This window comes from Myotis yumanensis, unplaced genomic scaffold (genome assembly GCF_028538775.1).
Source record: "Myotis yumanensis isolate MYYU_CA2020_CCGP unplaced genomic scaffold, mMyoYum1.0.hap1 SCAF_3, whole genome shotgun sequence".
Lineage (NCBI taxonomy): Eukaryota > Metazoa > Chordata > Mammalia > Chiroptera > Vespertilionidae > Myotis > Myotis yumanensis.
This window is the reverse complement of record NW_027223754.1, coordinates 210,230,460-210,246,661: the sequence shown is the minus strand read 5'-3', so window position 1 is coordinate 210,246,661 and position 16,202 is coordinate 210,230,460. Positions and strand designations below refer to the sequence as shown.

General features: G+C 40.5%; 1 protein-coding gene across 1 annotated transcript in view; it reads right to left on the bottom strand.

The window, feature by feature from the left end:
- EP300 (E1A binding protein p300) overlaps positions 1-16,202 on the bottom strand; it is a 70,840-nt gene that overhangs the window by 16,548 nt on the left and 38,090 nt on the right. The window contains exons 11-20 of the mRNA XM_070411190.1: positions 13,631-13,708; positions 13,088-13,197; positions 11,178-11,315; positions 9,892-10,329; positions 8,219-8,398; positions 7,839-7,983; positions 5,622-5,740; positions 3,702-3,941; positions 3,192-3,280; positions 1,569-1,649 (exon numbers count right to left, since the gene is read on the bottom strand). Of these exons, the coding sequence (XP_070267291.1) occupies positions 1,569-1,649; positions 3,192-3,280; positions 3,702-3,941; positions 5,622-5,740; positions 7,839-7,983; positions 8,219-8,398; positions 9,892-10,329; positions 11,178-11,315; positions 13,088-13,197; positions 13,631-13,708 (1,618 nt within the window). The remainder of the gene's footprint in view (positions 1-1,568; positions 1,650-3,191; positions 3,281-3,701; positions 3,942-5,621; positions 5,741-7,838; positions 7,984-8,218; positions 8,399-9,891; positions 10,330-11,177; positions 11,316-13,087; positions 13,198-13,630; positions 13,709-16,202) is intronic.

Here is a 16,202-nt window from a genome sequence, read left to right as displayed (position 1 = left end):
AAAATTCCTTATAGTATTTATTTAAAAATATTCACATGGCCTCCCAACCATCTGGAACTGACACATCACACACACTGACAGCCTCACAAATACAGAAGCTAACACTCTTATCATTCTCCATCCAGGATAAACTTCAGGGGGCCCAACTCTGCCTACTGTGGTGATTCTTCACAAAAATGAGGGCACTTCCACATTTAAACAGTTTCCTACTAGTTACAGTCTAGCAATACATCTCTACATGGCTCGAGGCCTTGCTACTCTGAAGACCAGCAGCACAAGTGAACCTTGCTAGTAACGTAGACTTTCAGGTCCACAGCATTCCTGCAGCATCAGCAGGAGGTTTCTTCACTCTTCAAAGCCACAGATGCACTGTGAGAACATGTGGTAAGACACTCCACAGTGCCAATAGTAAAGCTGCCTTCCTTTCCTGCATCAGGGAAACCTAGCTAGAGTCCTGACTTCGCTGGTTTAGCCAAAGGTCAGAAAATCTCCATAAGGCTCAAGGGACCTAGTACCTACTCCCCAGATCAAAGCCTGACTGTACTAAATTGTACTTCAATGGTGATTAAAGTTAAAGTGCAACTTCAAAAAGCCCAATTTGGAAAAATTAATCAGTTTTTCAAAGAAGCCCTGTTTTACTAGTAACATAACACAATTCCATAATTTTTTAAAGTGCTCGGAGCAGCTTTTGTTTATTATGGGTTAAACCAGAAAAGAAGCTGAAGAATATTAAAAGTATACAAAACAGTTCTTTCTTCCTAAAACAGTCCAAATTTGAAATACAATGTTTGTCTAAATCTCAGAGAGTAGAAGTACTCTGAGCCCTGGCCAAAGTCAGGGTGTGTGTGGGAGGCAAGCAATCGATATGTCTTTTTCACATTGATGTTCCCCCTCGTCCTCCCTCTATCCCTCCCTTCCTCTCTCTAAAAAGCAATGGAAAAAATATACCGAGGTGAGGATTAACAAAAAACAAAAAAACAAGTACAATGAGGCAGTTTGGGACATGCTTCATTCACCAAAAAAGAACGTGTAAGATCTCAAAAAGCCCAACGAAGTCTCTAAGTCACTCTAACAAAGCCCTAAGGTTGTTTAATGCTATTCACAATTACAGTGATTTCTGTATTATTATCTAAGATGAGAAGGCTGTAAGATTTTGTTCAATTCCCCTCAAATTCAAAACTGTTAATAATGAAGTTCCCTGGCACTACACACTTTCAACATTTAGGAAAGAAGCTGAGTGTTTCCTTATAGAAGAAATATATCTAAAATGACCACCCAGAACTAATGTAGGCCCTCTATCAGCACTAACAGAACCGATAGAAACTTTATCTGTGCTAACCAATATGGCGGCCACTAACCACAGATGTCTATTAAGCATTTAATAAGTAGCGAGTGCAAGTGAGAAACAACTTTACATTTTATTTACTTTTAGTTAGTTTGCATTTAAGTAGCCATCTGTGGCTAATGACTACCATATTGGACAGCATAATCCAAGACTACTCAGAAGCCTGAGCATAATCACCGGAAAACAAACAAGATGGCACTTTTGAAAAGCAGCAGGTACTTACGTTTGAGGCTGGGAAGGGTCATCCCCCAAAGAAACGCTCTCCCCTTGGATTTCATTGAAACACTTCTCACAGAAATGATACCTGTCGGCAAGAAGGCCATACTGGGGTGAACTGTTCCGTTCACACAACACAGCCCAAGCCAAGCAACGAAGCCACCAATCACAGCAGGCCAAGGAGGGGGACGGGAGCAGAGAGCAGGTCATCAACGGCGACAAGGACATTCAATGATGCAGATTTATGGGCCCCACAGTATGGGTTTTGTTTTTGGTTTGTTTTTTTTTTTTTTTGCAATCAAAGCCAAATGCAGACAACGACAAGCATGAGGGAGGAAAAAAAAAAACAAAAAACAAAACAAACGAAGAAATGAGGGATTGCAGGATAACAAAACAACATTAAATGCAAGACAAGACAACACAAAGCAGAAAGCCAAGGCAAAGCACAGATTAGCATTAAATATCTCAAATGGGATCACAAGTAGCAAATAAAGTTTCACTTACACAGACCTACACCCTTCATTTTAATAATTAATGCTAATTGATACAAATTAATCAGAAGAAGGAAGGAGAATATACTGGGGAGAGAATAATTGCCATCCTGTTACCTAAACATCATTTTCACACACTTCTCCCCACTTCTTTAAAAAAAAAAAAAAAATCCACTATGGATACAGTACCAGGGAACAACTAATCCAAAAACAACTGTAGGTTGGAAAAAAATTTTCTTTTGATCCCAAGGAAGCCACATTAAAAAAAATGAAAAGTTTGCACAAGCAGTTAAATACGGATTGTAACCAACAACTGATATAGTTAAAAAGACAAAAGGAAGGCAGTGGTGTGTGTAAATTCCTTGGTACAAAGATTACAAACAGTGTAAATTGATGTTAAAAATACAAAAATGGTATGAATGTTAAGATTGTAGCATGAGAAGTTTCATGCTGGTTGTTATTTGATTTTTTGAACATAAGGTGCTTAAAACAACTTGAGACCCACTTTTTCCAGGTTTTAATCAGTAAAACACTATGGACACGAATGACTACACAGCACTAAGGGAGTGCACCTAACTTTTTGTAAATAAAACTAAACAAAAAGTTTAAGTGACTCTTTCAAAGCTAGGACTGCATCTGTAGCACACAAGTTCAGGAAAAACACCACCATGGGCTTGGTTTTATTACAGAAGAGTATTAGTCACCAGCCTTGCTCTTTACTGTCTCCGAGCCCACAGTAAACACTCCCAAACCCATACTGAAAACAGGAGACGAATCATGGTTAAGATAACAGTGAGTAGATTTTTGTAATTACTGCCCAAAAGGAAACATCATAGAGAAAGGGCAAATAGCAATATTAAAATATTTCTTCTAATCAGTTTCTTTTCAATGTGCACAAATCCGTGCACTGGGACACTAGTATTGTCATAAGCCAGGGCCCAGACAAGTGACGCAAGGCTACTTTGTGCTATAAAACTGTGTATTTCTACAAAGGCAAATTGCAAAACCAGAACTTGTGCTGTACAGCTGTTCTCAAGCAAGTTACACATGAACCATGACCTTATGTGTGTTGGTCCATGTGCATGCACTCTCTAGACAAGCACACACATGGATCATGGGCCACACATGGTCAAGCTTACCTGTTCTGGTAACTGTAATACGTGGCATCACGCGGGATTGTGCACAACTGTTTGCCATAGCAACAGAGTGTCTGTGGAGAGAATTCCAACTGCAAAAGAAACCATTCATTAAATAGTACACAGGCCTGAAGGACAAGCTAGAATATTTACATGGGCAAATAAAAAACCAAGTCAGTGGAGTCTTAATTCTCATTTGTGTTAATCATAATGTGTTGTTTCCAAGACAGTTCACAGAACTAAAACCATTCTAGTTTACTAATGTATTATTTCACCACTGTGAATAGACTTAGTGGTCATATCCTCTCATGACTTACCAAAGAACTCAATAGGACAAGAGGAGCTTTATGTGAATTGGTATGCACAGGCAAACCAGTACATGACAGGTGGTGTGCACCCACAGGAGGTTATGATCAAATAAATCCCTACTCCAGATGAATTTATAATCTAATGATTCAGGATTCTAATTAGTCAAGTTTTCAACACAATAATTATCTGTGCAAAAATTCTTACCTTTCTGCCACAACAATATCCAAGGCTTTGCATGACTGGGTCAATTTCTTGTTCAAAGACCTCAGAGAGCTTGGAGCAGTATTTGTACACCCGCGATGTTTTCCGATTATATAACCAGGCATTGTTGAACATAAGCCAAATGTCATCCACATACTGCCAGGGCTCCTGATACTGTCCAGTGTCTAACTTCCTCTTGATGGTGGAAAGATCCATGGGGATCTTCACAATATCAAAGTAATCCTAGGACAAATAACACCAAGCAACATTACTCAAAGTCTCAGTATATTTAAGGTAGATAGCCTATCTTCCTATGATCATCATTAATTTCCAGGTAATGTTGAGTCTTTGACCTGTCTATATTTCAGAAGAGTTGATTGATCCAACACCCTTTAAATCATTAGTCTACAGAGATGTGAGGCAGGTCAAAGGAAAGAGCAGAGAACAGAGCTACCACAGACTTTCCATATGCCAGGCTTATGGTCTACAGAAACAACTGCAGGTGCTGTACCACATAGTATAAGTGCAATCAGTTTAAAGACCCTAAAATTTTAGTACTAGAAGGAAACTAAGTCAACATCAGTGCTCCATCTAAGGCCACAGAAAAATATAGGCGGGTGGGGGGTGGGAGAGGGAATTCCCGACGGATTTCCACCCTTCGCAGCACTCCATTGCCTTATTCAATACTACTTAGAATCCTCAACGGGAACCTGCTAGCAGACTGGTGTAAAGGCAACTTTAAAAGCAGATGAAGTTGCCTGGCCGATGTGGCTTAGAAGTTGAGCGTCCACCCATGAACCAGGAGTCACAGTTCGATTCCCAGTAGGGGCATGCAGGAGGCAATCTCATTGATGTTTTTTCTATTTTTCTCTCTCCCTCCCTCTCTCTGAAATAAAGTAAAAAACAAAAGAACTCCACAAAAATCCTCTGGAAAACTTAAGATAGCAGCCGATTGAAATAGGCCTTTAAGGTCTTCCAGTTTAAAAAAATAAAAGCTAAAATAAAAGCTGATGAAGCTAATTTGGGTCTATCTTTTCCATAAAAAAAAATATTGCTACTCCAGTGATAAACAAACTATATGACTCAGGAATCCCACTAAGTATATAGCCAAGAGAAATAAGTACATCCACCACACTGCCTTGATTGGTTTGACTCGGTGGATAGAGCTTCGGCCTGCGGACTGAGGGGTCCCGGGTTTGATTCCGGTCAAGGGCATGTACCTTGGTTGCGGGCGCATCCCTAGTAGGGGGTGTGCAGGAGGCAGCTGATCGGTGTTTCTCTCTCATCGATGTTTCTGACACTCTGTCTCTCTCTCTTCCTCTCTGTAAAAAAATCAATAAAAATATATATTTAAAAAAAAAAACAACAACAAAAAAACAAACATCCACCACAAAAAAATTTGATGCGGATATTCCCAGCAGCACCAGTGTCAACAGTAAAAAAATGTGTAAACAACCCAAATGTCTAAAATAAACTGGTGAAGAAAATATGGTATAGCCACACAAAGGAATATTCCTGGGCCATAAAAAGAACTGAAATACTGACTTGTGCTACCACAGGATGAACCCTGAAAACATTATGCTAAGTGAAATAAGCCAGTTACAAGACCACATACTGTATAACTCCATTTAGTGAAATGTCCAGAATGGACAAATCAAGAAAGCAGACTTATGGTTGACTGGGGATACTGGTAGTGGCAGCTGTGAAGCAGATGGGAATGACTGCTCATGGGGTTTCTTTTCTTTGGTGGGCTGGTAAAAATGACCCAAAACTGACTGTGGTGACGGTTACATAATTCTGTGAATGCACAGAACCATTGAATTATATACTTTACATGAATGACTTACACCATATGTGAATTATATCTGAATAAAGCTGTTGACAAGTTAAAAAACAAAATCAGAAGTGCCACCACATACTTACAGGGATTCCTAGAAGCTGAGGGTCCACAGGTTGACGAAAGGGGAGGGATTCTGGATCCTGTCGGTAAAGTGCCTCCAATGTTGGCATCAGTGCCTGGCGTAATTCTTCTGGTTTGAAAACTTTAAGAGTACATTTAAAATTAGTTACCAATTAACCATAAAAAAAGAAAAAGTTCAAGTCAAAGCTATGAATATATCTCAAGAATAACAAAATACAAAAATGCCTACGTTGTCCCCATGGAAGTATCACTAAGGGTGGGTAGCACCTTCAAAACACCATATCTTGTAATCCTTAAGCACCTTTTATGGCTCAGCTAATTTTTCAGTCAGAAATTTAGTTAAGATTTTTTGTTTCTCCCTCACCCAAGGACCCATTCATTGATTTTCTAGAGAGAGGAAGAGACAGAAGCATCAATGTGAGAAACAGGTTGGTTGCCTCTCATATGTGCCCCATCCGGAAAGGAACCTACAACCTAGGTATATGTGCCCTGACCGGGAATTGAACCTGGGACCTAGGTACGTGCCCCACCTGGAATGGAACCCATGACCTTTCAGTGTATGGGACGATGCTCCAACCAACTGAGCCACAATGGCCAGGGTAGTTAAGATGGTCTTGACCAAGTAGAAAAAGAATCCCAAACCTTCCAAATATTTATGAAGAGACTTGTCAAAACAATATAGGAGGAGGAGGATGCTATCAAGGAAGAATAGAAAGCCCTGACCGGTTTGGCTCAGTGGATAGAGCCATCGGCCTGCGGACTCAAAGGTCCCAGGTTCGATCCCGGTCAAGGGCATGTACCTTGGTTGCAGGCACATCCCCAGTGGGGACTGTGCAAGAGGCAGCTGCTTGATGTTTCTCTCTCATCGATGTTTCTAACTCTCTGTCCCTCTCCTTTCCTGTCTGTGGAAAATCAATAAAATACATATATAAAAAAAGAAAAAAAAAGAAAAAGAAAAGTAAGAATAGAAAGAACTCATTCACAACATCAGTATTTAACAAGCTAGAAATTGGATCTGGTATTGTCTTATTGCTGCAGGTATCAGAAGCACTCCAAGAATAGTGCCTCATTGTGTTTCAGAACTTAGGAGGAAGACATATTTACAATTTTAATGGCAAATGTTGGGTTTAAGTCTAAGGAAACAGACTGAATTGTTATTGCCAGAACACTGGACTCAGTTTACCAAATTATGTTCAAGTGTGTTTTGCAAAAGTCAGGAAAGAGTTGCACGTGTGTCCCAAATGGAATCAGTTTAAGCTGTCATTCAAGAAGCTAGCCATAAAAGGTCCAATTTTGAGCTTTAAAATTACACTTAGAGCACAGGCCTTATTTCTACTATTTACAAATAAATTTTATCTTCGGGAGGGTATATATGTTAGCACTTTAGGTATTTTTCACCTCATTATGGGGGCTGCCATAAAAAGAAAAATCAGACAAACAGATGGCTTCTTTTGTCTCTCATACTAGGTTGTATTCAAAATAAACAGATTTTGAGCAAATTTGTGTGATTAGCTGTTTTAAAGAGAATCCGAATAGTAAGACTGGGTTTGTTGCAGCCCACATTAAAACAACTCCTCAATATATACAACCTTACTTTTAAGTGAAAATAATTTCTGAACCCCAACATTTTAAAGTACATTAATGGAACACTTTTATAAACACCCTCTCCAGGAGCCAGGAGACTCTCCCTTGAGATAAGCCCTGTCTGTTCTGTGCCACTGAAGAGGTCACTAGAGTTACAGGAAGTTCTAGTCCTACACTAGTTAATTTCTGTGGGAATGTTTGAGTTTAACACTGCGTTAAGCAGCACTGCTTTGTCGACTTGATTCATTAATATTCAGCAGGGCGGTTCAAAGCAGAGACTGCATAGCTGACCTGGGTTCACTTAGCAGCTGAGTAAGCTGGGGCAAGTTACTTATTGAGCATCAGTTTTCCTGCCTGTATAATGGGATCAACAGCATCAGAGTTTTTATAAACTTATCAATGATGGGTATGACTGACCCAGTAATTCCAGGAAGGAAATATACCTTAAAATAAATAAAGTAAGTAAGTAAGTAAATAAATTCTTTTTCAACATTAGTTAATGAAAAGACCAGGACAAGGACTCCAAGCTTAATGAAATCACACTGGAGTCCATTTCAGAGGTCCAAGAAGCCTGATCCCATTTTTCTCAAGTTCTGTTGGTCCCTGCCTTCAGGAACACAGAGCCCGAGACTTACTCTTCTTCTTTGACTGTCCTGGAGCTGGAGACGACTGGGTAACTGAAGTACTTGGCTGGTCTTCCTCCTCTTTTGTCTCAGTTTTTATTTCAGTGCCTCTCTCTTCTGTTTCTGTAGGTTCCACTTTACAGTCTTCTGCTTTAGTCTAAAAGGCAAGGTAGGTATTTTAGTATTCCAAAGACATGCAACTGGAAGCAGTAAAGATCACTGACTGACTTACGTCGTCTCCCCCAGCCGCCCCCATGAGTTTCTCAAGACCCTTTTTTCAAATGGAAATCAATGAAATGAGATTTAATTATCAGAATACGTTCCTGTAACATGTTTAATTGGGTTTCTAGACTGAGTTCCTTACCAAATCACAGTAATTGCCCTACTCTCACCTCTGGAATATCCTCTGGCTGAGTATCTGCTGGTTCTGGCTGATCCACTTCCATTTTAGCCTCCATTTTCACTTCCTGTGAAGGCTGCTTCTCAGGAATGGCCTGAGAATTCACTTCTGTGCTACTAGTAGATGGAGGGTTTGACACCTGCCCCTCAATGCTTACAGCTGGCTGGGAAAGCTGGGCAGAGAGGGGGGACGACACAAAAAATTTGCCAATTATACAACCAGAATTTAAGCTACACAATAGGATGGCATGGCTAACCCCCTATTTCTAGGCTGGTATCATTACATCCTTTTATAGAGCTTTCACTTACTGCCTATTTCATCCCCTTGTAATGAAGCATGCTTTATTTTATTTTAAACCCTCACTCGAGGATATGCTTAGAGAGAGGAGGGGAGAAAGAGAAACATCAATGTGAGAGAGAAACATGGGTTGGGTGCCTTGCGTACGTTCCCTAGCTGGGGATCAAAACCATAACCCAAGTATGTGTCCTGACTGGGAGTTGCACCAGCAACCCTTTGGTACATGGGATGACGCTCAACCAAGTCACTCTGGCCAGCGTAAATTATGCTTTAGAACAGGAGATTTAGGACTTAAAAATACTGGCTGACCGGTTGCACATAAAAGAGCCATCAACTGACTTTTGTTGATTCTCATTCTGTGTGTGAGGGGTGAAGGTTTCAGAGATGACTGCCTAGAGGAGCTCACATTTATAGAGAAATGGAAAGAAAAGAAAAAAGGATGACTGCCTATCTTGTTTTGTTTTTAACACTTCTCATTAGGACTTTTCAAATGTACAGAAAAGCAGAATATAATGAACCCTCATATTGCATGGCTGTTTGGAATAATCATATTCTAAAGGGTAAATGTCCATTCTCTAAAGTCTTCCAATAAGAAACCTCATAATGAGAGATTAGTATTTTCAGGAACTACCCTACGTAGAATAAAATCAAGTTTCCTTTTGCACTCTGCCCTCTCTTGCCCATCAAAGGCCAGGATGAACCAGTCAGTAATGAACAGTGTTTTATAAAGTAGACTTTTAGCTCAATATTGACAGAGAACGAAAACAGTATCAGTGATCAAGTAGAAGGTTCTAAGCCTTCACCCATCGAGTTCTGTTAGTAAGGATGCAACTATTATATGTGAATTTAGATGTCTACAATATATAAACCGAGCCTCTCACAAGGAAGCTACAAGCTGTTCCAAGCCCATACTTTTCTCATCTTAGATCATAATTTTCTAACCTTGGCTAGGACCACAAACACTCATAAATTCATGATTTTGTTTTGTTCATTTGCCCTCATATACTACAGCTCAGACTATTTGAAAAAGATTCTTTAAAATTCATGTGAGTATACTAAATGTACTTGAGTCTTTCCCCTCATGGTCCCCTTATATGCCTTAAAGCCTCAGAATACAACATGAAACAGCATGGTCAACATCAGACCTAAACAAAATCTCTGAACTCCATCTATGCTAGGTACTACAACAGGAAAAAAGAAAAGTAAAAAGGGTAGGGAAGGTAAGAAAGAAAGAAAAGAAAGTCGAATCTAGTCTAGCTGGGCAGACAACGAGAGATGAAACAAGAGATAAGAGAATTAACACAGCACAGAAGTACTTTAACACCACAGTACAGTGAAACAATTCCACCCAAACCCAAGTCTGCTTACTGGAGTGGCAGGCTGTGGAGGCAGCAGTGGTGCCGTCGGGGTGGGAACAGACGCCGACGTACTCTGCTGTGAGAGAGGCTGCTGCTGCAGCTGGTCAGCTGAAGCAGCAGCAGGAAGTGAAGGCTGTAGTTGGGGAGGAAGTTGCGTTGGTGGAGGTGTAGGTGTCTGCCTTGGAGGTGGATGTAGAGCCTGGGACTGTGGCCCAGGTGGCATTGCTGGAGGTGTAGGAACAGGGGCTGGAATTGCTGTTGCTGGTGGCTGCTGAGCCCCTATGCTTGGGGGAGTGTGGTGAGGGGTGGGAGTACGACTAGGTACAGGAGAGGGTGAATTCTGATGCAGAGCTGGTTGAGGAAGAGGGGGACAGTGAATGTGGCTCCCTTGAGACCCTGGAGGCATTATAGGAGAGTTCACAGGGCAGGAAGAACTGGACATTTGTGCCTGTTAAAATGAGAAACATAAGATGAAAATTAAGAAGAGAATTAAAGCAATATTTACATAGGCAGGCTATATGCATTTAAGGACACAAACTGATTAAACAAAAATGGCAATGAATGCCTCCATTTAAAAATGTGATAAAACTTGTTATTGGGGGCATATATCTTTGTATAATATAGTACAATTAAGTAAACGTCAAAAAATTCAGCTGAATGGCCTCAGTCTCTATAGGGGCATGGAACAGGTGAGTACATATATATAGTGGATTTTGGCCTTCCTATGCTCTCTTTAGCTAGAGTTCTTCCTTCTGCACAGCAGTTGTAACAAGATTTCATTTTAATGTGTTCATTTCTTTAAAAAATGGTTAATACTATCAATTTAATTTCTTTCCTGGTTTATAACAATTAACATGGCTATACCACAGAGTACTCACTTCACTGTTCAGAATACCACATGTCTATACTGTTTATTTTTCAATCCTCACCGAGGACATTTGTCCATTCATCTTTTTAGAGAGTGTGGAAGAGAGAGGGAAAGACAGAAATATCAATGTGAGAGGAACACATCGATTGGTTGCCTCCTGCATGTGCCCTGTCCAGGGCCCGACTGGGGAGGAACCTGCAACCAAGGTACATGCCCTTGACCAGACTGAACCCAGGGCCCTTCGGTCCGCAGGATAATGCTCTATCCACGGAGTCAAACCTGCTAGGGCTATACTGTTCTTAATAAAAACTTTTAAAAAATTATCTACTCTTACCCACTATTGCTGCCACCCGTCCCTGTATAAAACCTAGACCAGAGGTTCAGGTTCAGGAATCACAAAACCAAGAAAATCTATTTGTCAGACATACTTGAGACACTGGTGCTTGACCTCCAGGCGGAGCCAAAGGCATATTCGTTACATTCATTCCCTGTGTTGAGAACGGAGTCTGGGGAAGGTACTGGCTCTGGCTGGAAGGCTGCTGCATTCGAGGCCCATAGCCCATAGGCTGCAAACAAAAACACAGCACCAAATTGCTTCATTACAGTTATTCTACTAGAGCAGCTGGAATCACCAACTGGTCTGGCCCTGCTATGGGGAGGGTGGGGTAGGGCAAGAAAGGAAGAAAGTGGTGCAACAGTTGTATTCATGCCAAGATAATGGATGAAAGTCTCAGTTTACCTAAGCCTACTTTAGAGAAATTACAAGAGGTGACAAACGAATTCTCTGATACACAAATGCACCTAGAACTCTGATAGAGGTAATTGTTTCTTCACAAACTCTGCTTAAGGAAGAAGGATGAATAAAAATTTCAGGAGACATTTGCTCTTTGCTTATGTCAGTGATATTGTAATAGAGTAAATAGTAAGACTCCATAATGGGTACAAAGAAGTAAAATATTACAGGTTGTGCTGAACAAGGTGTCGCATTCATGGTCCCCAATGAATTGTTACATTTCATTTATAAAATTATCTCAAACAAATACAGGCCTTTAATGAAGAATTATGAAGTACCAAAGGCCCCAAAATGCCATAATCTAAGAACGGTATTACATATTAAAATGAAGATGAATAAGCCTCCTCATTAAATATGGAAGACATTATGCTACATAATGCTAGAGAGGCTCAGGAATTAGAGGCACTAGCTAATGCAAAGACAAGGTAAGGTTTGGGGCCAACCAAAGGTTGATAATAGGTTTAGAGTTTGCAATAGGAGCAATGAGATGTTAAGAGTCCTTTTCCTCCAGTCTCTAAGAACAGGCAACTGCCCCTCCATTGCAAAAGACAGTTACCTTCCTAGGGAAGACAGGCATTACAGAAAAGAGGTGATTATGTAAAAGTGTATAAGCTACCAAACACTGAGATTCCAGCAAAAGGTGACTGGCCATTCTTATAAGCTTTCCAATACTATGACTATGAACAGCAGTTGGAAGCAAATCTTTCCTATAGTATTTTATATAGATTACAATCAAGACAGTTCTTAACATATATATTGACTCCCAGGATATAGATATCTACACACACACACACACACACACACACACACACACACACTTTAGAAACCTGGTTCTTCCATTTAAAGCTTTCAAGCCATTATATAAGTTCTGACAGAGAGCATTGTAATTTACAGATGTACCATAATTTGACCTAACAAATCCCGCAATGCACATTCAGGATATGGTTTTATTTCAAAAGAGAGTATATAATGTAACATCTTTCACACAAATTTTCTTCAAAGTATATCCTTTTAGTATCTCAGTGATTATTTCTGTAGGATAAATTCTGAAAAAACAATTTATAGATAAAGAGAAAGGTGAGCCGAAACCGGTTTCGCTCAGTGGATAGAGCGTCGACCTGAGGACTGAAAGGTCCCAGGTTCGATTCCGGTCAAGGGCATGTACCTTGGTTGCGGGCACATCCCCAGTGGGGGGTGTGCAGGAGGCAGCTGATCGATGTTTCTCTCTCATCGATGTTTCTAACTCTCTATCTCTCTCCCTTCCTCTCTGTAAAAAATCAATAAAATATATTTTTAAAAAAAGAGGAAGGTGAAAATTAATTTTAGTGTTCACTGCCTATTTATTCTCATTTCTGAAACACATACTCATTTAATAATGTCTATATTAGGGCCATAGAATAAAATAGAATTACACAAGAATCACTTATAGTCACCTGTTTAAGCAAGTGTCAGAATTTTTATATAAAAAGTAGAAACAAAGAAAAAAAGGATTTTAAAATTGTCGGGTAAAGGTCAAAAGAGATGACCCAAACAGGCCAAACTTACTGGGTTGAGTGTTCCAGGCTGAGCTAACTGTCCATGGTGCTGAAGAGGAGAGGTTTGCCGGGGCCCAATAGGGGGTTGGGGCATATTCATCTGGCCAAATTGATTCAAACCTGTAAGTGTAAAATATTAGATCTGGACACTTTCATGGGATCAAAGAATAAAAGACAAGTCTTATTTCTGATTCTACATCATTTTATAAGGACAAATAAATGAACCTGTTTTCAACTGTGAATGAATCTGTGTAATTCACAATAGCAACAGAGGAGCATTGTTATCTTCAATTCCATATTGGCCCATTGTTTTTAAATGGATGCTTGACCACTTTAATGTCTTTTGCCTCTCAACCTGCCAGCCAACCTGCTCTTCACCCCTCCCTTCCTCCCTGGGCTCCAAACACCAAAAGGTTTTCAGATTTCTCAGGCAAGCAATTATGATATCTACTACTGGCCTGGGGCAAGAATTGAGGTGCAAGTATAATCTCGTAGTAAACCAGGGACTCTGATAGAGGTCACAAAAAATGCATGGTTTTCTTCCATAACTTACCAGGTTGAGGAGTTATCCGAGGCATCATCTGGTTTGGCACACTGCCACGGATCATAGATGGATCAGGTAAAGGGCCGTCTAGAGTGGAATAGAGAAATGGTTAGAAAAGAATCTTTCAGCTAGGTTTCTTTCCCTTTAAAAGAAAAAAACACAAAACCCACATAATATTTTTAGTTATATTTTAAAGAATTTGGTCTGAATCACACAACAAAAATTATGACTCAAACAGGAACTAGAAGAAAATGTTAGTTCTGAAATATTTTTTAAAATGCCCCCAAAAGGTTTTAGTACATTCCTTTATGAACTATGGTGCTTTCAGTATGGACAGGAAGATCTTAAAGAAAAAATGCTATTTATAGCACTTAATATGCTATTATTTAACTAAGCCAGACTCTGGTTTGTATGCAGCAGAATACCTCCAGAGACAAGGGCCACAGATTTTGCCCAGTAACAAAATTGGATTGTGTACCCCAATGTTTTTTTTTAAATGCTGTGAATATTGGCTTTAAATAAAATACTTATTATACAGCATTACATATTATGCATCTCTTAAAATAAATACAAAAAATAGATATAATTAAAATATCCTATATAACAAAAGGCTAGTATGCAAATCAACCGAACAGCAGAATGACCGGTAGCTATGATGCACACTGACCATCAGGGGGCAGACACTCAACGCAGGAGCTGCCCCCTGGTGGTCAGTGCGTTCCCACAGGGGGAGCACCGCTCAGCCAGAAGCTCTGAGCTGGGCTCACGGCTGGCGAGTACAGTGGCGGTGGCGGGAGCCTCTCCTCCGTGGCAGTGCTAAGGATGTCCAATGTCCAACTGACGACTTAGGACATCCCCCAGGGGATCCCAGGTTGCAACAGGGCACAGGCCAGGCTGAGGGACCTGCCCCCAAGTGCAAGAATTTCATGCACCGGGCCTCTAGTGAATATATAAGGTTCTAACATTTTCTTGGATTATGTGCACATCCTCTGGTGCAACATTCCCAACCCATTTCACACCATAGTGCACAGAGAAAATAATATTTCTATAGCCCTGGGGGGAAGGCAGAATGCTTGGAGTGAACCAGTTCTATCCCGTACTCCCTCGACCCAGTGTTGTGTGCTCAAGCCTTCGGAACACTTGTGGCACACTGTGCTGTAAAGACAAAACCACCACATCAGACAACTCTCAAATTTTACTGTCACTTTTGTTCATTTAATAAAATGATCCCACAACTATGTGGTTTATTGCAACTCAAGTTACTAAATTCATAAGGACTTATCACTAATATTGCTCCTAATAAAACAATAATATAGTCAAATTGAAAACCGAAGAATGCTGAACACTGTCATATAATTTTATCTGCAACTGTGCAAGACTTGCAAAATTAATGTGTAACCTGTGTTCACTATATAAATATTTAGAGAACATAGCAAAAAGAGATAAACCTCTATTAATAGTTTTAATCTTCCACATTATGTATTCACATACACTTTATAAAAAAAAAGTTTTCACTTAATATAAGAACTTTTTCTCCTGTCATTAATATGCATAGGTACGCCAAGCTAAATGCTGGGGCACTTTTAGGATATTTCTGATGTTTCCACAGTATAAATTAGGCTACTGTGACTTCTGTGCAATTCTACCATTACTAGAGGCCCAATGCATGAAATTCAAACAAGGGCCTTGGCCCCGGCCCCTGCCCACCGTAGCCACAGCCGGGGGCCTCTGCCGCCTCTGCCTTCGCCCCCCGCTTTGTCTGGAAGGAAGGATGATCGGAAGGACATCCGGTCTAATTAGCATATTAACTTTTTATTATTATAGATTGGTTGGAATTAAATTCCTAGAAATGGAGCAATTAAATTTCAGAGAATGAACCATTTAAATCTTACCAACAGTACATATTTTAAGTTATGTTGTCACTAACGCCCATTTTAACCTTTAGAGATCCAAAAAGGTATGTACTGATTTTACTTATTCTTTAATTTCCTTTTCCTACTTTCTTCACAAATGTTTCTTCAATTGGTATCTTCACTATTGAAAATACTTTCCTTGCCCTAGCTCAGTGGTCAGCAAACTGGCCCCTTGAGTGTGGCTCTTCCAGAAAATACCACGTGAGGGTGCGCACATACAGTGCAATGGAAACTTCATGGCCCACACCACGGGGCCAAAGAGCTGCATGTGGCTTGTGAGCCGCGGTTTGCCGAACACTGCCCTAGCTGGTTTGGCTCAGTGGATAGAGTGTCAGCCTGTGGACTAAAGGGTCCCAGGTTCGATTCCAGTCGGGGCACATGTTGGGGTTGCGGGCTCGATCCCCCTTAGTAGGGGGCTTGCAGGAGGCAGCCAATCAATGATTCTCTCTCATTATTGCTGTTTCTATCTTAGGAAGGAAGGGAGGGAAGAAAGGTAGGGAGGGAGGGAGGAAGGAAGTAAAAATTTTCCTTGAGCCCTAGCCATGTTTGGCCCAGTGGATATAGCATTGGCCTGTGGACCAAAAGGTCCCAGGTTCGATTCCAGTCAAGGAATCAGTTGCAAGCTCCTCTCTGGCTCGTGCAGGAGGCAACCAATCGATGTGTTTTTC